General features: G+C 43.3%; 1 protein-coding gene across 1 annotated transcript in view; it reads left to right on the top strand.

Annotated features, from left to right (window-relative positions):
- The window catches only part of ryr2a (ryanodine receptor 2a (cardiac)), a 707940-nt gene that overhangs the window by 302319 nt on the left and 380631 nt on the right, over positions 1–24990 (top strand). Inside the window, exons 12-14 of the mRNA XM_068045285.1 lie at positions 20468–20632; positions 20936–21057; positions 24768–24951. Of these exons, the coding sequence (XP_067901386.1) occupies positions 20468–20632; positions 20936–21057; positions 24768–24951 (471 nt within the window). The remainder of the gene's footprint in view (positions 1–20467; positions 20633–20935; positions 21058–24767; positions 24952–24990) is intronic.

Genomic DNA, 24990 nt, shown 5'->3' with positions numbered 1-24990 from the left:
GCTAAATCCAGAACAAGGGACCATAAATATAAGATAGTCACTAACAAATCAAAGAAAGATTTTAGGATATATTTCTATTCACCAAAAGTGGTGACAATTTTAACTGGCTGCCACATGGAGTGGTGAAGCAGATGGTGTTGATGTCTTTAATGGGAGGCTTGATGCATGCAATGAAGGAGTAAGGAATAGAGGGATACAAGAGGGAAGAGGTGATTGGACTGGGAGAAGGCCCATGTGAACTATTAGCTCTGACATAGACCATACAAACCCAATGGCTTTTATCTGTACTGTAGATTCTAATACTACACCTAACATTACGTGACCATCAATCAACTGATCGGTGACATTAGGGTGTGGTTCCTAACTGTGGCCACTATGTGGTGCTGCAACAGTACACTCATTTAAGCACAGTGGACATCTTGATAAAGGAGCCTAAAGGTAATTTCTCAAAGTCTCTTTGAAAACAGAAATAACATAGCAAAACAAAGGACTGCATGCTGAAACAGCAGATCAACAACTGGCAATAAAAACTCAAACTCTCTTGAATTTATCAACAAATTGAACTGTGCATCAATACACAGAGGCTGAAGGGCTGAAATATTAATGCGGACCTTGCATGGAAGCTTTTCTCAGTGTTTTACTCATACTGAGATGTTTTGGAATCTTGATCCAGTATGTTGGCTGAAACTGAATGCCCATTGGTTTCATGTGTTTTCCAAGAGCGGGATTGCAGAAACTTAAAATTCACCCCTGCAACATGAAGCATAATCTCCCTCATTGACCCAAATATGTAAAAAATGTATAAGACATTCACACGACCGCCACCACTGTCCCCTCTCCCGCATCAATGAATAAACAGAAGCAAGTTAAAACCAGAAGCCAATAACCACTACAACCCATCTGCTGAGCATTAAAAATGAATTTGGTACAAAATTAAGATATTCACACACCGAAAGGAAAGCTTGTAATAAACCTTTCCTTCACTGATCAGAAATTCCCCTTTCTTTCCTTTTTCTTCCTCTTCCCCCACTCATTCTTCTTTCTTTCTTACTTTTCCTACCTTTCCTTCCTCCTCTCCTTTCCCAGTCTCCTTCACTCCTTCTTATCACTCCTCTGCTCTCACATTCCCTAACCCTCACCATCTTCCCTTTACTTCTTCTACCTGTTTGTCCCTCCTGCCCCCTTCCCTCCTTTCCCTCCCTCCCCTTACCTTCTCGCCCTCCATCTTCTCCCTTTTCCTTCCTTCCTACTTCCTCCCCTACTGTTCCCTGCTTCTCTCCTTCCCTTTGTACCTATCCCTTCCTCCCTTTCTCTCACTCCTTCCCCTTCTCCCAACCCCTTCTCACCCTCCTCCTCTTTCCTTCATGTCCTAATCCTTCCCCTTCCCCTCCCTCCTCTCCCTTTCTCCACTCCCTCCTCTACATTCTCTGCCTCCGCCCCCCTTTCTCTACATTCCACACATTCCTCTCCCTCGTGAGCACATTCTTCCTCAGGAAGTCAAGGCCAGTGAATAAAGAAAAAGATTTTGGGATCATATCAAAATGCCAGAGTGTAAGACGATGAATTGACCGTTTGAGCATTCAGTGTAAATGTAAGCACCAGCAAGTCTGTATACATTGCCACCAAAGATACGGCTTGTGAAAGCAATAGATAAGCCCTTTCTACTAATTGAATAGACTGTTTATAAGTTTGTCCATTCCTTGGTGATTTACCTTCTAAAATACAGTTCTCCCCAATGCCCGGCTCCTGAATAGAGTACACAAAAATGCGTTTTTCTTTCCTGAAACAATTTATTAGTTTTGTGATGTGTAATGATTTGATTATTTCTATACATGAGAAAATGCTGAGAGATACAGGATGTCATGGTATGTCTGCAATTGAAAAATATCACATAATCTAATGTCAGCACAATTTAATTTCCCTGAGCAAAAACACAGGGCTCTTGCCAGTTGAAGATTTGTGGAATTAGGTGTGTCCTTGTAGGATACATCTGAATAACACATTTTGTAACTTGGTGATTAAGTTACCTGCGTTTACATAAGCAGCATTTAAAAAATATTGAGAATAGCTTAGTCTAAAACGAGACTGTTGGGCTTTAAGCCAGAGTGATGGCTCCAGTGGAGAGCTAATTAGCATAGCGCAGACTGTGGTTGTGCAGTACTCTGTCTCTCGAAAGAGAAAGAACTATTGTTATATATTTCCACTTAGATACTGCAGGATAGTAGCTGTCTGCTTTCCCAGTATTCCATCTGCCCCATGGGATGAGGCAGCAACAACTTACATTTATGTAACGCCTTTAATGTAATAAAATGTCCCCTGGTGGTTCACAGGAGCATTATGAAACAAAGTATGACACTGAGCCACAAAAGGAGATATTAGGTCAGATGATCAAAAAGCTTGGTCAAAGAGGTAGATTTTAAGGAGTGTCTTAAAGGAAGAAAGCGAGGCGGAGAGGTGTAGTGAGGGTATTCTAGAGCTTGGGACCTAGGCAACTGAAGGCACAGTCACCAATGGTGGAGCAATTACAATTAGGGATGCACAAGTGGCCAGAATTAAAGGAGTGCAGATATCTTGGAGAGTTGTGGGGCTGGAGGAGATTACTGACATAGGGGAGGAGTGAGGCCATGGACAGATTTGAAAACAAAGATGAGAGTTTTAAAATCCAGATGTTGCTTGACCAGGAGCCAAGGTAGGTCAGCGAGCACAGGAGTGATAGGCGAATGGGACTTGGTGCGAGCTAAGACACGGGCAGCAGAATTTTGGATGACCTCAATTTTACATAGAGTAAAGTGTGGGAAACCAGCCAGGACTGCATTAGAATAGTCAAGTCTAGAGGTATCGATGGCATGCATGAGGTTTTCATCAGAAACTGAGCTGAGACAGGGACGAAGTTGGGTGATTTTACAGAGGTGGAAATAGGCGCTCTTAGTGATGGCATGAATATGAGGTCGGAAGCTCATAATATGGTCAAATGTGACACCAGGGCTGTGAACAGACTGGCTTAATCTCAGACTGTTGCAAGTGGCATGTTAAGCCCCCACCTGCCAAGAATGAGGCACATTAATTTTGTCACGAACATTGATTTTAAACTGTTATTGGAGTGAAGAAAGGACTTGTTAAACAGGTCAGCAGTGGCTGGAAAAGACATTTGCATACTAACAGATAGTGCTTGGAAGGATAAAGGACCATTCCCTGACACATTCAACCCACAATGGACATTGATCACCAGGTATTGTGTGTTAGAGGAGCATTCCAGAGACTGCTAAGGTGATACAATCCAAGACGTGGTCAGACCAGTTAGTCACATGACTAACCTGTTTGGCAACCTGGGTGTTTCTGAATTGTACATACAGTTTGAACTCAGAATATCTGTTTGCTCCTGGACTGAGAAGACCTCTCTTGCCTGGCTCACCACAGCCTCTCCTGTCTGTTTTCATCTCTTTCTCACGGAATTCCAAATCCACTGAAGCCACCTGAACCCCAAGAGAGAAAAGTCTCCTGCAGTGAACAAGGTTTAAGAAGAATACTGGGTCCCAACAAAAAGCAAGATCTGCCTACAATCAAGGACTCTGCAGTGAGCTTGAAGAACCATAACAAAAACTCTTCAGATATTGCCTCAAACTTTTCCACTTTATTTTTCTTCTGCTCTTTTCTGTCTCTATTTCCATGTGTGTATTGCATATACATGCTAGTGTGGGTGCGTCATGTATCCGTAGGCGTCAACCGAATTAGAGTTTAAGTTCAAGTTTAATAAATTTTAACTTTTCTTCTTTAAACCTAAGAAAACCTGTTTGTGCTGGTTGCTTTGCCTTATAATTGGAAAGCAGTGAACAAGGATTCATCGAGGGGGAGCTAAAAACAGTGCGCTTAAAAATAAAACCCTGCTACGGTAAGACCAGGTTAAGGCTGAGAGGCACCCCTAGACACCTTTCTCACCTGGTCATAACACAAGGGAGAGGAATGGACTCAGTAGCTAGGGAATGGAGTTTGGAGCAGGGACTGAAAACAATAGCTTCAGTCTTCCGAAAATTTAACTGGAGGAAATTTCTGCTCATCCAATACTGAATATTGTTTGGCTGTGTCTCACTGGAGTGTGTCCTCACTCCGCAGCTTGCCAGTTTCCCCCTCTCCCTCTCTCTCGCAGTCTCCCTCCCCACTCCCCCAGTCTCTCTCTCTCTGTCTCTCACAGTCTCCCTCCCCTTTCCCACAGTATGCCACAACCCCCAGTCTTGTTCTCTCTCCCTCTCTCGCTGTCTCCTTCTGCGCCTCCCACAGTCTCTTTTTCTCTCTCTCTCTCTCCCCTGTCACCCTCCCCTCCCGTCTACCGCAAGAGAAAAATGGGAAAAGGGGGAGGAGGTGGAGGGAGGTGATCTGATCACGTGTTGGCAACGCACTTAAACCCTCTCACCACGGGCATCATGCGCAGAACATGTCAAATTTCATACATTTTCCAACAGACCTTGTTAAGGACACAATGTGACTGGACTGTGCTGTTATATCTCGGTGGCTTTTTTGTATGTATATTCAAGCAGCGCCATCTTTATTACAGGCAGCTGCCTGGGGATTCGCTGACAGTGACGTTTCAGTCACTGACTCTGTGGGCTGGACTTTTCAGGCGGCAAGCTTCAAAAACAGTGTGGCGCACACACGTGATGTGCACCGTGGAGCTGCCATGATATATATGCCATGATCATTTAAATAGACACCAACAATGGTGTCAGACGTCACTGCGCAGGCACCGGTGCCATTTTTAAAGAGCTTCAGCCATTCCGACTCATTCAAAATTTTAAAGTCACAAAATTATAAAAAATAAAGTTAAACATTTAATCACATTTTCAATCCCCTTTCCCACACCCCTAATAATTAATCAATTTATTAATTGCTCTTCCCCCTCACACCCCCCACGAAAAAAGCTTTTCTTCTGATCCCGACCTTTCCCCCCAAACTTTATTAACTTTAACCCACAACCACTGCCCCCCTCCCCCCCACCAGTGTTCTGTCACCGTGTGGCGGGTGGGTGGGGGGGGGGGGGGTGTCCACCACGAGACCTTGCCGCCGCCGGTAATATGGGGCGGGGCCATCTTGGCGTGAGGCCCGTGGCGGTACTCTCCTGGAGGAATTTTACGGGCCCCCCCGCCGCGACCTCTGACGTTGGGGGGCGGGGGGGGGGAGCTGGTAAAATCCAGCCCTCCGTTTGCGTAAGTGTGGGTAGTGAGCCATCCAGTGGTTGCATTGGCACCAAACATATGAATTAGGAGCAGGATTAGGCCACTCCGCCCTTCGAGCCTGCTCCGCCATTCAATAAGTTCATGGCTGAATTGATTACTCCATATTTCCACCTACCCCCGATAACCTTCCACCCCCTTGCTTATCAAGTATCTATCTACGTCTGCTTTAAAAATATTCAAAGACTCTGCTTCCACCTGCCTTTTGAGGAAGAGAATTCCAAAGACTCACGACTCTCTGAGAGAAAAAATTTCTCTTCATCGCTGTCTTAAATGGGTGACCCCTTATTTTTAAACAGTGACCCCTAGTTCGAGATGCTCCCACAAGGGGAAACATCCTTTCCACATCCACACTGTCAAGACCCCATAGGATCTTATAGATTTCAATCAAGCAGCCTTAACTCTTCTAAATTCCAGTGGATACAAGCCTAGCCTGTCCAATCTTCCCTCGTAAGATGGCCCGCCCATTCCAGGTATTAGTCTAGTAAACCTTCTCTGTACTGCCTCCCAACGCATTTACATCCTTCCTTAAATAAGGAGACCAGTACTGTACACAGTACTCCAGATGTGGTCTCACCAATGCCCTGTATAGCTGAAGCATAACCTCCCTACTTTTGTATTCAGTTCCCCTCGTGATAAACGATGACATTCTATTAGCTTTCCTAATTGCTTGCTGTACCTGCATACTAACCTTTTGCGATCCATGTGCTAGGACACCCAGATCCCTCTGCATCTCAGAGCTCTGCAATCTTTCACCATTTAGATAATATGGTTCGTTTTTACTCTTCCTGCCAAAGTGGACAATTTCCCACTTTCCCACATTGTACTCCATTTGCCACTCACTTAACCTATTTATATCCCTTTGTAGCCTCCTTATGTCCTCTTTCCTCCCTATCTTTGTGTCATCAGCAAATTTAGCAACCATACCTTCGGTCCCTTCATCTATGCCATTTATATAAATTGTAAAAGTTTATTGTAAACGCGAACATGTGTCACACTCCGAAGGCACCAGAAATATGTCCTGTGCTGTTTTGGATCGGGTGATATTCAGGTATCCCTGACAGTCATCATCTTCTTTGGCCTCCTTGTCTCCAGAGACAATGGGTAAGCGCCGAGAGATGGTCAGTGGTTTGTGGAGCAGCGTCTGGAGTGGCTATAAAAGCCAATTCTAGAGTGACAGACTCTTCCACAGGCGCTGCAGATAAAATTGGTTGTCAGGGCTGTTACACAGTTGGCTCTCTCTTTGCGCTTCTGTCTTTTTTCCTGCCAACTGCGAAGTCTCTTCGACATGCCACTCTTGAGCCCCGCCTTTATGGCTGTCTGCCAGCTCTGGCGATCACTGGCAACTGACTAAGCCATCATAAGCAGCTGTGAGGTCCCATGTGTATATTAATAAGGGACCTAACAGCTGTTCAAAGACCTCCTTCTGATATTGGTCATCACTGAATGGAGCCTGTACCAGGCAAGCTCTCTTCAGTTTCCTTTCCTTAGGGCAGCCTAACCTGCCATCTTTAAAGCATCCATTGGAAGCGGCCAACAAACAGGTTAGTTGTTTCTTTTCAATTTACATTTATGTGCAGCTGGGAAGAGCAGCAGCACTCGTCCTGGCTCCACGGCACTCCTGAGGGCCAATGCTTGCCTGCGCTTCCTTCCTTCCAATTCTCCTCTCTCCCGTCTTAGGACCTATTTAAAGGCCACCACCATCATCACAGCTGCTCCAAAATAGTGGAGAGCCAACCACTGAACTGCCTGTGGTCACCCAAGCAGGCAGGGAGGGCCTGCAGGCCTGCGTGGAGCGCTGCCCCCCCCCCCCCAGTCTGCCACTGGGAGGCCACCTCCAGGCATCTAAACTGGTCCCCACTCCCCACTGCCTGCAGGGACCTGGAGGTTGAATGGAAAATCCCAGTAGGTTCTTAATGAGCCATGTCGGCTACCCACCACATGCAGGGTAGCCCTGCCACCCCTCCCCCCTCCCATCCCCCATTACCCTCCATCCTGGCTCTGCAAAATTGGCTGGGAGGCAGGATGTAGCTGGGGCTCCAGCATGCCGGATGGCAGTGCTACTTTTCTAAACTCCCATCCACTTTGTTATGACTGAGGATGAAGGAGTGCACTGTCTTTCTCTAGTTCCACTTCTCCACAGGTCACAACATTATTTAAATGTTTTACCCAGTTACCGATACGGCCGATTATATACTTTATCTCTTTTAGCTTCAAAATAAACTTCTGCCAACTGGGTTTCTTTGATAAACAACAAAATTATTAATTTATTATAAAACAAGACTCATTCAATAAAGATACAAAGCTTATTAACGTACAAGTTGAAATGTGAAAGTATAAATACATTCCCTTGTAAATAACCCAACACACACGTGCATACACACACACCCGTTAAAAGGAAAAATGAAAAAGCTTTATCTGCAGGGATCAACTTTGCAAAAAAACAAAAGAATACTTTGGCCAGATACTTGTTAATACTTGAAGAAAAAGGATAAGATAAGGATTGTTCCAGATGGGTCTTTGGTCTGGCGTCTAAGTACATGTAGACAGGTGTCACTGTGGTGGTCACTGGGATCTTTTCAGAAGCAGTTCGTTCAGGAGATATCAAGAGAAAGTCTCACAGAAGCTTCTTGGGAGAAATGCTGCTTCAGTTTCTCCAGTTCTCACGCTGGATTCTCAGGGTTTCTCAAAGATGGAACAGGCTGAGCTGGTGCCCTCTCTCTTAGCAGGCTTGCACCCCAACTGCCCATTCAAAAACAGTTCACAAACGGAACCAACTCCTGACCACCATAAATCTAGACATGACACTTCTCTATTAACAGCTACAATAGGCAGCAATGCTCCTACTGTTTAATTAGCTTGGTGACTTTCATTAAGTTGTTTTTAAACAAAGGGTCCTTCCAGTGACCCTTTAAAAAAAAAACAAGTCCAGCATCTCCTCAGGTATTTCCAGTCTTTTGAACACAAGTCAAAAAATATTAATAGTGGAAGTATTTTCATGACAGCTTCTACAAGGAATTTTGCTGCTCATTTTCTGTTTCCAGGACTTTCAGAGGCACAGCACATTCCTTGTATTGAAGAGAAAACTTCTTCTTCTCCAGTGAATTACAATAGCTTATTTTTCTTACAACCCAAAGACAATGACATGACTGACTTACTGTGAAGAAATAAAAACCATTTTAGCGTAATTCATAATGAACTATATGAAAAACAAAAGGATTAAATGTATTAGTATAAAAAAGGCAATGTAAAGTTTCAGGCATTTATGTCATCAAGAAAAATTCCATGCTGAACATAAAAAACTTACTGAAAAAAAAGTTGCTTGGCATCGCTAGACTACCTGACCATGATCAGAAACTCATCACATGGGGTATTACAGAGGCAAATCTGTGACCTACAGGGCAGAATCTTAGCCCCACGGAGGAGGCTTTGGATGCAGGAGGGTGGGGAATTTCTAAATTCCTGCCTCTGAGCAATCTTGCCGGAGGAAGAGTCTGAACGGCACTGGCTCCCTGGCCAGCAGCAGAGGGTAGCTAATTATCAGCAATTAAGTGCCCACTTAGAGGCAAATTGGTGATGCCGCCAGGATCTTGCTGGTGATGGACAGGCCTCACTGAGCCCGAAGCCTGGCAAGTGCCTGGCGGCAGGCCGGGGAGCCAGTGACGTTTCCTTTAATTTCCCCCACAGAGCCTTGGGTGCCAGAGGGCAATAACTGTGGATGCAGGACATCCTGTGAAGGGGATCCCCCTTCACAATGACAGCCTTGCAGCGGTGGCCACACTTATTTATGACGATTTTTGAAGTGTTCAGAGCACGCTTCCATCTTGAGAAAGCCTTGCGATCTCCTTCCTACATCGGCAGCGCCCACCTCTCCCAGTTGGCTCCCGGCCACCTTCAGCCTTAAGTGTTCCAATTGGCCCTCTCACCGGCTCAGCCTGCCTGCCATCCCTAATTGGAAGGGGCTTCCGGAGGTGGCGCAGGTAAGTAGACCTCAGAAACCATCGAGGTCGGTACCTGCACATGGCTGTGGCTCACATTTAAAAACTAAAGTGGTTAGATTCCACCCACAGTGTTTTAGTGCTACAATGTACACTATCAATGTGCTTCTATTTTTCTGTTTGAATAAAGCCACTGCATGGGTTATTTATCTACTGGCTAAACAAAAATTGAAATACCTGTTTCTATGCATTTTTTGCTGCTGCAGCTTGGTGCTTGTGATGAACCTTGTGAACAGTGTATACTGTAACTTTTAGCACATACACCAAAACAAAATAACACAGTTTTGTTCTTCAGTGCAAACACCATTCATCCTGGTTGCTGAGACAGCATTCAATTGCCAGGGTACCAATGCAAAATGCAGAACCTGAGTTTTATGCATCTTTTTGTATTCTGGTAGCAAATTTATTGCTTCCTCACAGAAGGATCATATGAAGTGTAAATTAGAAGAAAAATAAAGGATAAGAAAATATGAATTATTTTCCGACTGCTAGATGTGTCTCTTCTGTCTCGATGTGAGTGCAGTGAATAGAGCGTGACTTATTGCTTGTTTTCCAATCTAATTGTAGCATATTTATAATAAAGTACCATGTACCACAGTAGCACGCTGATTACAGTAGTCCTCCCACTCACATCAGGGTGGTATTGTTTATGTATGCTTCATCCATAGTCAATGACTCGCCATCAATTAAAGTTTGGCCAGGCTTTTCCTACAAAAATACATGCCAAAAACTTTATCATACAATTAATTACCTTAATTATTGCAAAAGTTAACTAAATTTGTGATCCTAAGCTTTATTGCTGTGGTTTCCTTGGGATTTCATTATAACTTCGAAGGCAGATTTGTAAAAAGTCCATTTACTTATCCAACCAGAGTTTCTGCCTAAGTTATGGCCACTGATTGGGACAACTCCTGAGGAAATTCCCAGCGTTTATCCTTTTCCTATTTAATTCCAAACTTAAACTTAATGCGTACAGTAAATTACCCTAACTACTGCAAATATTAAAAACCTTGTGACCCTAAGCTTTACATCTTATTGCATACTTAATTTCCAACTGAATTTAGTAAAATAAATTCTGCAAGAAGTTTTTCTTAAACTCGTTGAATAATTTATACACACAGAGGGCTGGATTTCACTATCTCACCACCGAGAGTGGCGGCAGGTGTAAAAACAGCGACGGTCCTGCCTGTGAGGTTAACAGCTGTGATTACATGGCAGGCGGCCATTTAGCATAATGATGGCATATGTCCCCCCCACCCCAATCATGTGGTGGGTGAGGCATTGGAGACACGGTTAACGGCATCTCCTGATGTTGGATTGCAAAGTTACCTCCTTCCCCTCCCCCAACAGTATCCACTTGCAGAGGTCCCTCCTTCCCTCAAATCTGCAGATTGAGCTCAGCGGCAATGTCCGATGTGAAAAAGATTTTCACAAGGTAACAACGGATAACTTCCCTAACCTTTGCAGGCACCAATGACTGTCACCTCGGTGATTCCAGCTTTTCAAAGATGGGAAAGCGAAGGCACGTGAGTGCCGCACGTCGTGTATAAGATTACAAACGCCTGATAGGATCGTGGTGAATTGGATTCAAATTCATGCAAAACAGTATGTAACAAATTTAAATTGTGATCCCGTCACGTTGCCGCCACAGAACTTCGCCTCCTCCGAGAAAATTGGAAACCGGCATTACAGCGTCGAGTTCCGTGGTGGATGGCTCCGTGCCAATTCTCCGACTCCATCGCCAAAGAACCCGCCTTCTAATGGAGCGTAAAATCCAGCACAAAATGTTGCACTGCATAGTAATTGGTAATTCTTTTCCCCTACTTTTTAAGGTGTCATTTTTGCAAACATTCTCTGCTGCTCCTACCCTGAAGGTGCGTTCATGCTAGATATGGTTCTTTGTGCTCCTGTTGCTCTACAGTACCTCACACGAGCAGCCATTCATCACATAAGAGGCAACAATAGAGACTGCTGTCCAGAACCCAATCCATTCTTTACTCAACCTCTGTACAAGTGCACTTGCAAGCAGTAGCTGCAGAAACCTCACTTGGCTTTCTCCTCCCTAATCCCAGAGTACTGAGGCCAAATGCGACGCTGTGACGGATTTGGTTTACTCAGTAGGACCTGGCAATCATATTTTAATCGTTCAATTGCCTCATTAGAATTACGGATATTTGTTCATTGCATTTTTAAAATAAATTTTGGCGCTGAATTTGGTTAAGTGTGTTAACATTATATCAAAGCCATTTTTGTTTTGCGATAACGTAAACCAACTGTGTTATTTCCCGATGAGCAATTGTTGGTCAAAACCTATATTATTATTACTTCTGTGTGGACATTATCAGGAGTAAGTTACATAGGGGTGAATTTTACCGGCCCCACCAACATCAGGGGTCGTGGCGGGTGGCCCAGAAAATGCCTCCTGGAGAGGCCCGTCATGGGCCCTGATGCCGGGAAAGCCACGTCCCATATTAGCGGTCGTGGTGAGGCATCGTGGTGGGCCTCCCGGCACTTGGCGACGGGAGCAGGATGTAATTATGTGTTGCAATCAGGTGAGAAAGAGGTCTAGGGTTCCCTTTCAGCCTTCACCTGGTCTTACTATAACAGCGTTTTATTTTTTTTAAACAGACTGTGTTTTTAGCTCCTCCTTAGTGAATCCTTGTTCACCACTTTTCATTATAAGGCAAAGAAATGAGCACAAACAGGCTTTCTTAGGTTTAAAGAAGAAAGATTGAAATTTTATTAAACTTAAAACTCTAATTCGGTTAATGCCTATGGATCCACGCCGCGTGCCCACACGAGCATGCATACGTGATACGCACCTGCAAATGGAGACAGGAAAGAGCAAAAGAAAGATTAAAGTGGAAAGGTTTGATGCAATATCTGAAGAGTTGTTGTTATGGTTCGTCAAACTCACTGTAGAGTCCTTTTGTAGGTAGTTCTTGCTTTTCGTTGGGGCCCAGTATTCTTCTTAAACTTTGCTCACTGTAGAAGACTTTTATCTCTTGGGGTTTCATGTGTCTCCAGTGGGTTTTTGGAGTTCTGTGAGAAAGAGATGGGAGCAGAGAGGAGAGGCTGTGGCGAGCCAGACACAAGAGGTCTTCTCAATCCAGGAGCAAACAGCTTTCTGCTAGGCTCTCAGTTCAAACTACTGTTCGACTCAGAAAATAACCCAGACTGCCAAGCAGGCCAGTCATGTGACTAACTGGCCCGACCAGGTCTGTTTGTGGATTGCATTGGAGCAGGCGATGGCTCCTTTGTTCCAACATTGTCTGTTGATATGCAAAAATGTCTTTCCAGCCAGGGGTCTGGCAACCCCTTGTAACAGGCCTTCTCTTCTTCCCAGCAACAGATTGAAATTTAATGTCCATGTGGCAAAATTAATGTTCCTCATTGTTGGCAGGTGGGGGGCCTGCATGACATATATTAATTAGTGCATTAATGACCTACCTGCTTCCGTCGGCCGTTCTGCTGCCATATTCCAGCCGGTTGCTCAGACTCCCGCGCCTTCGGATCTCCAACCGGAGTGGGGGGCGGGAGGGGGACAAGATCCAGTTGTTGTGGTCCAAATAGTTACCAACAATATAGGTAGAACGAGGATAGAGGTTCTGCTGAGGGAATATGAGCAGCTAGGGGCTAAATTAAAAAGCAGAATCAAAAAGGTAATCTCCGGATTACTACCTGAGCCACGAGCTATTGGCACAGGGTCAATAAGATTAAAGAGGAAAATGTGTGGCTCAAAGATTGGTGTGGGAGGAATGGGTTCGAATTTGTGGGACATTGGCACCAGTATTGGGGAAGGAGGGAGCTGTTCCGATGGGAAGGGCTCCACCTGAATCAAGCTGGGACCAGAGTCCTGGTGAATTGTACAACTAGGGCTGTTGATAAGGCTTTAAACTAAATAGTGGGGGGGAGGGTTCAGTTGCATGGAAAATTAGGAAGTCAAAGCTAAAGGAAAAGGTAGGAGTGCAGGTTAGTGATGAGGCTGATTGTTACCAGAATAAAAACAGTTGGGACAGAACATGTGAATGTCATATTGCACCAGGGAATCGTACAAGAATAGGGAAATTTAATAATAGAACAAACTTAAAGACTTTGTATCTGAATGCACGAAGCATTCGGAATAAAATTAATGAGTTAACAGTGCAAATAGAGATGAATGGGTATGATTTAGTCGCGATTACTGAGACGTGGTTGCAGGGAATCCAGGTTTGGGAATTGAATATCCAAGGATACTCAGTATTTCAGGAGGATAGGAAGGAAGGAAAAGAAGGTGGTGTAGCTTTGTTAGTAAAGGAAGAGATCAGTGCTGTAGTGAGAAATGATATAGGCACTGGAGATCAAGACGTAGAATCAGCCTGGGTAGAAATAAGAAATAGCAAGGGAAAGAAGTCCCTGGTGGGAGTAATCTATAGGTCCCCAAACAGTAGTTCTGCAGTGGGGCACAGTATAAACCAGGAAATACTGTGTGCTTGTAAGAAAGGTACGGCAATAATTATGGGTGATTTTAATATGCATATAGACTGGATTAATCATATTGGCAAGGGGAGCCTCGAGGGAGAGTTCATTGAATGCATTAGAGATTGTTTTTTGGAACAATATGTTGTGGAACCAACCAGGGAGCAGGCTATTCTAGATTTGGTTTTGTGTAATGAAGTGGGATTAATTAATGATCTCATAGGTAAGGATCCTCTAGGGAAGAATGATCATAGCATGCTAGAATTTCAAATTCCGTTTGAGGGCGAGAAACCGGAGTTCCCCACAAGCGATCTGGAGTTAAACAAAGGTAATTACATAGGCATGAGGACAGATTTGGCCCTAGTGGACTGGGCAGGAAGACTAAAAGGTAGGACAGTTGATCAGCTGTGGCAAATGTTTAGGAGATATACAAATCCTCCCAACTAAAATATATTCCAGAGAGGAAGAAAAATTGTAAGGGGGGGGAAAGCATCCATGGCTAAGCAAGGAAGTTAAGGGTAACATAAAGACAAAAACTAAGGCATACCATATTGCAAAGGCCAGTGGCAGGCTGGAAGATTGGGAAATTTGTAAAGATCAACAAAGGGTTACTAAAAAAGTAATAAAAAGAGCAAAGATAAATTATGAAAGAAAACTAGCACAAAATATAAAAACAGATAGCAAAAGCTTTTATATGTATATAAAAGGGAAGAGAGTAGCTGAAGTGAATGCTGGTCCCTTGGAGGATGAGACAGGGGAGTTAATGGTTGGGACTACAGAAATGGCAGAGACACTGAATTAGTATTTTGCCTCAGTTTTCACAGTGGAGAACACCAGTACCATCCCAATAGTAACAAGTAATGCAGAGGTTATAGGAAGGGAGGAACTTAGAACAATCATCATCACGAGGGAAAAATTACTGAGCAAACTATTGGGATTGAAGGCAGACAAGTCCCTAGGGCCTGTTGGCCTACATCCTAGGGTCCTAAAGGAAGTGGCAGCGGAGATAGTGGATCCATTGGTTATAATATTCCAAAACTCCCTGGATGCGGGAAAGGTTCCAGTGGATTGGAAAAATGTTAATATAACACCCTTATTCAAAAAGGGAGGGAGGCAGAAAGTAGGAAACTATAGACCAGTTAGTTTAACATCTGTTGTTGGGAAATTGTTGGAATCCATTATTAAGGAAGTAATAACAGGACATTTAGAAAATCAAAACGTAATCCATCAGAGTCAGTGTGGTTTTATGAAGGGAAAATCGTGTTTGACTAATTTGCTAGAGTTCTTCGAAGATGTAACAAGTAAAGTGGATAATGGGGATCCTGTAGATGTAGTATATCTGGACTTCCAGAAGGCATTTGATAAGGTGCCGCACAAAAGGTTAATAATACAGAAAGTAAGATCACATGGGGTTAGGGGCAATTTATTAGCTTGGATGGAGGATTGGCTAACCAACAGAATACAGAGGGTCGGGATAAATGGGTCCTTTTCTGGTTGACGAGATGTAACTAGTGGGGTGCCACAGGGTTCAGTCCTCGGGCCCCAACTATTTACAATCTATTTTAATGACTTGGATGCAGGGATTGAAGGTACTATAGCCAAATTTGCAGATGGCACGAAAATAGGTGGGATAGCAAATTACAATAAAGAAATAAGAAATTTACAAATGGATATGGATAGGTTAGGTGAATAGGCCAAAATTTGGCAGATGGAGTTTAATGTGGATAAGTGTGAGGTTATCCATTTTGGTTGGAAGAATAGAAGGGCAAATTATTATCTAAATGGAGAGAAACTTCAGAGTGCTTCAGTGCAGAGGAATCTGGGTGTCCTCGTGCATGAATTGCAGAAAACTAGTATGCAGGTGCAGCAGGTAATGAGGAAGGCAAATGGAATTTTGGCATTTATTGCTAAAGGGCTAAAAAGGGTCATGAAAAATCATTGGCAAACAGGATTAAGGAAAATCCCAAGGCTTTTTATACACATATAAAGAGCAAGAGGGTAACTCAGGGAAAGGGTTGGCCCACTCAAGGACAGAGAAGGGAATCTATGTGTGGAGCCAGAGGAAATGGGCGAGGTACTAAATGAGTACTTTGCATCAGTATTCACCAAAGAGAAGGACTTGGTGGATGATGAGCCTAGGGAAGGGAGTGTAGATAGTCTGGGTCATGTCATTATCAAAAAGGAAGAGGTGTTGGGCATCTTGAAAAGCATTAAGGTAGATAAGTCCCCAGGGCCTGATGGGATCTACCCCAGAATACTGAGGGAGACAAGGGAAGAAATTGCTGGGGCCTTGACAGAAATCTTTGCATCCTCATTGGCTACAGGTGAGGTCCCAGAGGACTGGAGAATAGCCAATGTTGTTCCTTTGTTTAAGAAGGGTGGCAAGGATAATCCAGGAAATTATAGGTTGGTGAGCCTTACGTCAGTGGTAGGGAAACTATTAGAGAGGATTCTTCGGGACAGGATTTACTCCCATTTGGAAACAAACAAACTTATTAGCAAGAGACAGCATGGTTTTGTGAAGGGGAGGTCATGTTTCACTAATTTGATTGAGTTTTTTGAGGAAATGACAAAGATGATTGATGACGGAAGGGCAGTGCATGTTATCTATATGGACTTCAGTAAAGCCTTTGACAAGGTCCCTCATGGCAGACTGGTACAAAAGGTGAAGTCACAAGGGATCAGAGGTGAGCTGCCAAGATGGATACAGAACTGGCTCAGTCATAGAAGACAGAGGGTATCAATGGAAGGGTGCTTTTCTGAATGGAGGGATGTGACTAGTGGTGTTCCGCAGGGATCAGTGCTGGGACCTTTTCTCTTTGTAGTATATATAAATGATTTGGAGGAAAATGTAGCTGGTCTGATTAGTAAGTTTGTGGATGACACGAAGGTTGGTGGAGTTGCAGTTAGTGATGAGGATTGTCAGAGGATACAGCAGGATATAGATCGGTTGGAGACTTGGGCGGAGAAATGGCAGATGGAGTTTAATCCGGACAAATGTGAGGTAATGCATTTTGGAAGATCTAATGCAGGTGGGAGGTATACAGTAAATGGCAGAACCCTTAGGAGTAGTGACAGGCAGAGAGATCTGGGCGTACAGGTCCACAGGTCACTGAAAGTAGCAACGCAGGTGGATAAGGTAGTCAAGAGGGCATACGGCATGCTTGCCTTCATTGGTCGGGGCATAGAGTATAAAAATTAGCAAGTCATGCTGCAGCTGTACAGAACTTTAATTAGGCCACACTTAGAATATTGCGTGCAATTCTGGTCGCCACACTACCAGAAGGATGTGGAGGCTTTGGAGAGGATACAGAAGAGGTTTACCAGGATGTTGCCTGGTCCAGAGGGCATTAGCTATGAGGAGAGGTTGGATAAACTCGGATTGTTTTCACTGGAACGATGGAGGTGGAGGGGCGACATGATAGAGATTTACAAAGTTATGAGCGGCATGGACAGGGTGGATAGTCAGAAGCTTTTTGCCAAGGTGGAAGAGTCAGTTACTAGGGGACATAGGTTTAAGGTGAGAGGGGCAAAGTTTAGAGGGGATGTGCGAGGCAAGTTCTTTACACAGAGGGTGGTGAGTGCCTGGAACTTTCTGCCGGGGGAGGTGGTGGAAGCAGATACGATAGCGATGTTTAAGAGACATCTTGACAAATATATGAATAGGAAGGGAATAGAGGGCTATGGGCCCCAGAAGTGCAGAAGGTGTTAGTTTAGGCAGGCATCAAGATCGGTGCAGGCTTGGAGGGCCGAATGGCCTGTTCCTGTTCTTTGTTCTTTGAATAGAGTATAAAATTAGGAAAGTGTTGCTGCAATTGTACAAGGCATTAGTGAGACCGCAGCTGAAGTATTGCGTACAGTTTTGGTCCCCTTAATTGAGGAGGGATGGAGTTGCATTGGAGGCAGTTCAGTGGAGGTTCACTGGATTGATTCCAGAAATGAGGGTTTTGTCTTATGACGAGAGATTGAGCAGTTTAGGCCTTTACTCTCTAGAGTTTAGAAGAACGAGAGGAGATCTAATTGAGGTCTATCAGATGATTAAGGGGATTGAGAAAGCAGACGTAGGGAGGATATTTCCTCAGTGGGGTGATCTAGAACAAGAGGTCATAGTTTTAGGATAAGGTGTAGCAGGTTTAAAACAGAGATGAGGAGAAATTACTTCTCCCAAAGGGTCGTGAGTCTGTGGAATTCACTACACCAGAGTGCGGTGGATGACGGGACAGTGAGTAAATTTAAGGAGGAGATAGACAGATTTTTAATCAGTAAAGGGTTGAAGGGTTATGGAGAACGGGCAGGAAAGTGGAGTTGAGGCCTAGATGAGATCAGCCATGATCGTATTGAATGGCGGAGCAGGCTTGAGGGGCTGAATTGACTACTCCTGCTCCTAGTAGTTGTTACGAGTCCTTCTTATGAAGCTCGCACGTGCACCCTACCATTTTCGAAACTCGCCGCTGATGGCAAATTGCAGCCCATAGAATATGCTGACTGTCATGATCTGTCATTGCATCTGCTGCTGGCAAAGAAAAGAGAACTAAAAACTGATTAAGAAAGAAAAGAAAGACTTGCATTTATATAGCACTTTTCGCAACCACCAGATGTTTCAAAGAACAAAAATGAAGCACTGTTGTAATTTAGGAAATTTGGCATCAATTTGCGCACAGCAAGCTCCCACAAGTAGTAGTATGATAATGACCAGATAATCTATTTTTGTGATGTTGTTTGAGGGTTAAATATTTGCCAGAACACCCGGGATAACTCCTCTCCTCTTCTTCGGAATAGTGTCACGGGATGTTTTACATCCACCTGAGCGGACCTCAGTTTAATGTCTCATCTGAAAGACATCACCTTCAGTACAGTACAGTAGCATTCCCTCAGTGCTGCATTGGAATGCCAGCCTTGATTTTTGTGCTCAAGTCCTGGAGTGGGACTGGCAGTTACATGAGTACTTTGTATCCATTTTCACAGTAGAGGAAGAAGAAGAGGAAGAACAAGGCAACCTAAAAATAAGTCAATGGAAGGAATATGGTGGAGTTAATATAATTTTAAAAAGTAGAGGAACTTAATGGGACTTAAGATGAACAAATCTCAAGGACCTTACAGTTACCACCTGAGGGTATTAAAAGAAATAGGTGAGGAAATTGCAGATGTGCCAGTCAATTTTCCAAGGCTCGCTAGATTCAGTAATTATGCCTTTGGATTGGAAAATTGCAAATGTCACTCCATTATTTATGAAGAGACAGAGTGCAAAACTATTTAACTACAGGCCTGTCAGTTTATCATCAATTGTGGCCAAGTTACTGATATCTATCATATAGTGACAGAGTGATTTAGCACTTGGACAAGTGTCAGTTGATCAGAGAGAGCCAGCATAGCTTTGCCAATGTAGGTCATGTTTGTTTAATCTCGCTGAATGTTTTGTGGAGTTCCTGATAAGGTAGGCAAAGGTGTCTGTGAATGTTATCTGTATTGAATTCTAGATATCATTTAATAAATTTCCACACAAAAGATTATTGGCAAAAATGAGAGCCCACAAAATTATAGGTAGCCTTTTGACTTTGGTTGGGAGGCAGGAGGCAGTGTAGGGGGATGAAAGGTTGGCAGGGTCCGACAAGTGGTGTTCCCCAAGGATGTGTCTTTTTTTATTCATGTTTGGGATGTGAGCATTGCTGGCAAGGCCAGCATTTATTGCCCACCCTTACTTGTCCTTGAGAAGATAGTGGTGAGCAACCTTCTTGAACTGTTGCAGTCCATGTGATGACAGTGCCAACTCTTCTGTAGCGGTTTGAGTGAGTAACTGCTAGGCCATTTCAGAGGGCAGTAATGAGGCAACCACATTGCTGTGGGTCTGAAGTCAAATATAGGCCGGACTGAGTATGGACAGCAAATTTTCTTCCCCAAAGGACATCAGTGAACCAGATGGGTTTTTATGACAATGCAACAATTTCATGATCATCATTACTACGGCTTGCTTTTTATTCCAGATTTATTAATTAACTGAATTTAAATTTTCCACCTGCCATGGTGGGATTTGGACTCATGATCCTGGAGCATTAGTCCAGGCCTTTGGATCACTACTCCAGCAACATTACTACCATGCTACCGTCCCCGGGCTCCTCAGTGTTTCACTATATTTATTAATGGCAGGCGGATCATGGAATAGGAGTTGTATATAAAAACTTGGAGAGGACACTAGGTTAGGGAGGACAATGCAGATGGGAGCATGACGTTGCAAAGGGGCATAGACATATTGAGTGATTGGAGTATTTTCTAAATGATGATTAACTAGGAACGGTAGAGGGTAAAGAGATTTGAGAGTTCAAGTACACAAATCATTTAAAGCTATTGGACAGGCACCAAAAAATAATCAAAAAAGGCTCATGGAATATTGACCTTTATCTCCAGGGAGCTGGATTACAAAACAGAGGACGTTTTGCTACACTTGTATATAGTCTTGACCAGATCCTCATCTAGAGTACTGAGTTCAGTTTTGGGCATTAACCCTCAGGAAAAAATTTTTAGCCTTGAAAGGCAACAGTTCAGATTTTCCAGAATGATAGCATGGCTTAAAGGGTTAAATTATGAGAACAGGTCACATAAACTTGGTTTGTATTAGGTAAAGTTTGGAAAATTTTGGTAGGTTCAGTGGTGGAGATTCATGGCAGAGGCATCCCAGCATTTACGCCAAAACGTGCTACCTTGCGAACTTTTGGGGCTACTGTAATGACATTTGATTAGTATATTTATTCAATGAAGAATTGTTTAAGACTGATGTGATTTTACTTTCAGGAAAAACTGGATACAGGAATAAGGAAAGAAGTGGATGGCATGGGATCTCCAGAGGTCAAATATGGAGATTCGGTCTGCTATATCCAGCACGTAGACACTGGACTATGGCTCACCTATCAGTCTATAGATGCCAAATCAGCTCGGATGGGAACAGTTCAACGTAAAGTAAGTTTTTCGGCCTGGATTCTGCTGACATGACTGAATTTCTGACATTGTCTTTCCAATTTGAAGCGCCTTGGAGTTACATTAACGTGCTAAATGCAGAGCAAAACTATGTGCCTCAGCTTTGAAAGAAAACCCCGACTGGATAAGTATGACATGTTACTATTTCCCACATCAGTCATTCTCTTGCTTTTCTAAATGAAAATGCATAATCTAGTCAGAGAAAAAAATTAAGACATCAACTACAAAGCAAATTGTAGAGATCTGATTGCAATAAACAATGCTTGCATTTTTTTTCTCTTACAGGCAATAATGCATCATGAAGGTCACATGGATGATGGCTTAACTCTCTCACGCTCTCAGCATGAGGAATCAAGGACAGCGCGGGTTATACGCAGCACGGTTTTTCTCTTTAACAGATTTATTGGGTATGCTTTCTTTTGAGTACTAACTGGTTCTTAAAAAGCTCAAGTTGGCAACAGTGCAGAAGGGTGGTTTTCTGGAGTCCCACAACTCCAGGGGATCTCTCAGGTCTGCTTTGAAGTCACAGCCCCCTGTTTTCAATGGAATCAATCCGGGATATTGGGACACTCCTTGCTGGTAATGTTACTGACCTAGAAGTTGGGGATGTCCATCTTGAGGTTTCCACACTGATAAGAAAATTAACATTTGTGAAAAACATCACCCCTGATTTTTAAGCATAGAAATCACTGTTTGTGATATTTGCATATGAATGTTTAATACTTTTGCACAACAGATCTCTGTTCACTATTTGACGGCAGACATTAATCTATTTGTTTAAAATGGCATAACCCAGCCATTAAAATAGCAGACAGCAGTATCATATCAGTGTGTTAAACAGTTTGTGTTATTACTACCAACAGTAAATTCTAGCCATTAATGTGTTGCCTGGCACCTATAATGCTGATGTACATCAGACACTTGTATTATCAGGCACTGCGGCATGTGGCTTTCTGCATGTCTGTTGCATTTATAAGAGAAAGTGTCCACGGCACTGAGGGCTGGATATTCAGGTATCCACTATGTTTATTAAGGCCTCAAATAAAATGTTCATGACGTAATTTCTGCATAATGCATTCTCAGCATCTGAGTAGCACTGCTGAGGCATCTAAAATAAACAATGAATGATTTTCCCATTCCGCTATGTTGATAATGTATGAAGTAGCTGTGATTTTAATGATCTTTTTATGGTGTCCTTGGATTTTTATCTATCAACCTTAGAACATAGAACAGTACAGCACAGTACAGGCCCTTCGGCCCACGATGTTGTGCCGACCCTTTAACCTACTCTAAGATCAAACTACCTACATACCCTTCATTCTACTATAATCCATGTATCATCCAGTTAGCTGGCGTTGCCTGTGGGTTTCTACAGCTGAGGCATTTCGCACGGGTTTTGCGACCTCAGTACATTTTCGCAGAGCCACAGGACAGCTGGGCGGAAAGGAACGGAAGAAAGTAGTACAGTTACTCGCAACTGAACTCTGCAGGTTTTACCCAACCAGCCTGATCTTACATGTGCTGTGGGTGTGAGGCTACATTCTCCATCCTCGACCATGAACGATATGCAAAGCTCTGGTGTTCTGCAAAACCTGCGAGGAGCTTCACTGCCCTCTTTAGCCAGTCTGTGTGATACTAGGAAACATGATTATCCCCTCAGCATGGAATAGTTTATTCTGGAACATTATTCGATGGAAACCACCTCCCAGATAAATGATGCATTCAGTAAGGCACCGGCATGTATCCGTAGTTTTACGACATACCTACACGATATATAGAAACTGCATAAGTGATTGTTCATCATTGTATCTCGATCCAAACATTCTACGTAGCGGTATTTTAACACAGTTTGAATTCTGATTGTGATTTTTCCATAGAATTTGCTGCACGTAAACAGGCCATTTGGTCAGAATATGGGTATGGTAGCCTGCTGCTGAAAGTAACCCAAAATGCCTGGACTAATGATTGGAAATTGTCAGTTCAAATCCCACCGTGACCACTGGGGAGTTCAAAATTCTGCTAATTAAATACATTTTGAATTATCAGCAATAGTGACTATGATTGTCACAAAAAAACCCATCTGGTTCACTCATGCCCTTTCAACCTTCTTTTAAAGCTCCACCATATATGCTACTCGTGGTAGTTATTGGGGGTAACGGGGATAATGGAACTCTCCCTAAATAGGATCAGTAGATATTCTGATAGTCATCACACTCTATGAATTTAGAGGAAGAAGAGCAGAATTGGAAGAGGATTACAGTACAACCTGACCATGGTGTCCAAAATTATTTTTGCCTGCTGTGTCTTACACATCTTTGTTTTACAAAGGGGCCTTGCTGCAGGAGCAGGCAGGAGATGGCAGGTCACAGCAATGAGTTGCAGTAGGAGACAGAAGAGCTGTCTGCTCATAGAACGGGTCACTCAAAGAGTTGTAAGGCAGGTTGTAATAGATGATATATTTAATTAAGCGTTTCAAATATCCCAAAGCACAACAAATTTGCTTTGCCAAATAAATCATTAGCTCCATCAACATATAAACACTTTTCTCTCCAACTACCTTAATCTGCCTCATACCAACATAGTTTCAGGATACATTTTATAGTGTCAGTCATCCTGACTTTTATTAACCCTTACAAGGTGTGATGCAATTATGTTCAATGTGCATTGCCTTGGTACTTCCCCTGAGCGAAGGTATAATCCTATACTTCTAATTGCTTCTCCAGTGGGAATGCAGAGAAGACAGATCTCTAGAGGCTCAGTCACAAATCTGTTGCTATGCTCTTGTGCTTCATTAAATGAATGAGTGACTGGATAGAGGAAGGAATGAAAATAAAAGCATGGTTTTATTTTTGTGCTGGTAATAGACCTTTAAACTCTCTCCACCTCAATTCTTCAATTGCCTCCAAGCTCATAATCTGCAGGGCACTCTCCTAATGGGTATTGAGCTTGTTATGCTCCTTTTTGCAGTTCCTGGCGCCTGTTATGTTCAGTCTTCTCAAATTCGATAGGAAAGTGGTTCTCATGTGTTGTCACCAGCAAGATTTGCTTCAGCTTCTGGTGAACACCTCCTGCAGCATGACCTGAAGAGATGTATCTTCTAATAACACTGCCCTACCTGGTCTAATGGCCACCAGTACTGCTGCATTTGAGCATCCCAAGAGCAGCAGTACAGGCACCAATGCATGCCAACTGAATTATCAGCCCCGACCCCATAATTTTAATTTGTAAAATGAGGAAAGTTTTGGAGACAAAGTACACTCCCTTGATGGCCCTTTCCCTTTTAAAGGCAGTTGAAGAAACTGTTAGCTCTTACCAGAGGTGATACGTTCAATATATTTCCTAATGTTTGTCTTCAAAATGCTTAACATGATAAAGTAAGCTTGGTAATCATGAGCCATTGCACTGCCAGAAGTGCAGTGGGGTGGAGCTTTGACCTGTAACTCTGCTCCCATAATGACTCCATTCCAGATCTCAAGAATAGAGTTGTTGACATGATAGGGGTGGGTGCCTGAACCTGTATTTGCAGTAATTGGTGTACTCACCCATCATCAACAATGTAATCTAGGAGTGGCAGCCTGTCACTCTGAAAGAGGAAGCCTTTAGCCTGGATGTTCCAAAGATAGCAGGCAAGCAAAAGAAGCAACAGAACTCCCATGTTGTTTGGAACATGTGCATGTCTTCCAATTTACTAAGCGAATGAACACACTGAAGGGAAAGATAGTCCTGATAAGGGCCCACATGGCCCTGGTGGCATCCTTGCCTGCTTTCAGAAGATATAAGTACCAGTGGGCCTGTTGGAAACATATCTGGCAGGATTCCTGGGTAGCCGGGGAGCACTCCGGACATGTCCTCAAACTACTGTCACAAGAAAGGCAGGGTGGGCAGAAGAATCGTCTGGCTTCCTCTCAATCAGAATTTGCTACTGCTTTGTGAATACTTTGGAAACTTTTGTTCTGCCAAAATTCTGCTCCATGAAGGAACAGAATTTCTACCGTATGGTTTTTCAATTTGACAAATCATTTTCTTAGTAAATTTATTAAATGAAAGGTTAGGATAATTAGAGTGATGCTTGATCATTGCTGTTAAATTTGTGGATAATATTTGGTTGTGTTTTTAGGGGCCTTGATGCTCTTAATAAGAAAGGGAAGTCCACAGCTGTTGATTTGCCAATTGAATCAGTCAGCCTGAGTTTGCAGGATCTGATTGGCTACTTTCAGCCACCAGATGAACATCTGGAACATGAAGAAAAACAGAACAGATTGAGAGCACTGAAGAACAGACAAAATCTCTTCCAGGAAGAGGTAAGCAGCTGCCCTTAGAGATATTAAACTCTCATTAGC

Source organism: Heterodontus francisci, chromosome 13 (genome assembly GCF_036365525.1).
Source record: "Heterodontus francisci isolate sHetFra1 chromosome 13, sHetFra1.hap1, whole genome shotgun sequence".
NCBI lineage: Eukaryota > Metazoa > Chordata > Chondrichthyes > Heterodontiformes > Heterodontidae > Heterodontus > Heterodontus francisci.
This window is presented reverse-complemented; position numbering and strand designations above follow the sequence as displayed.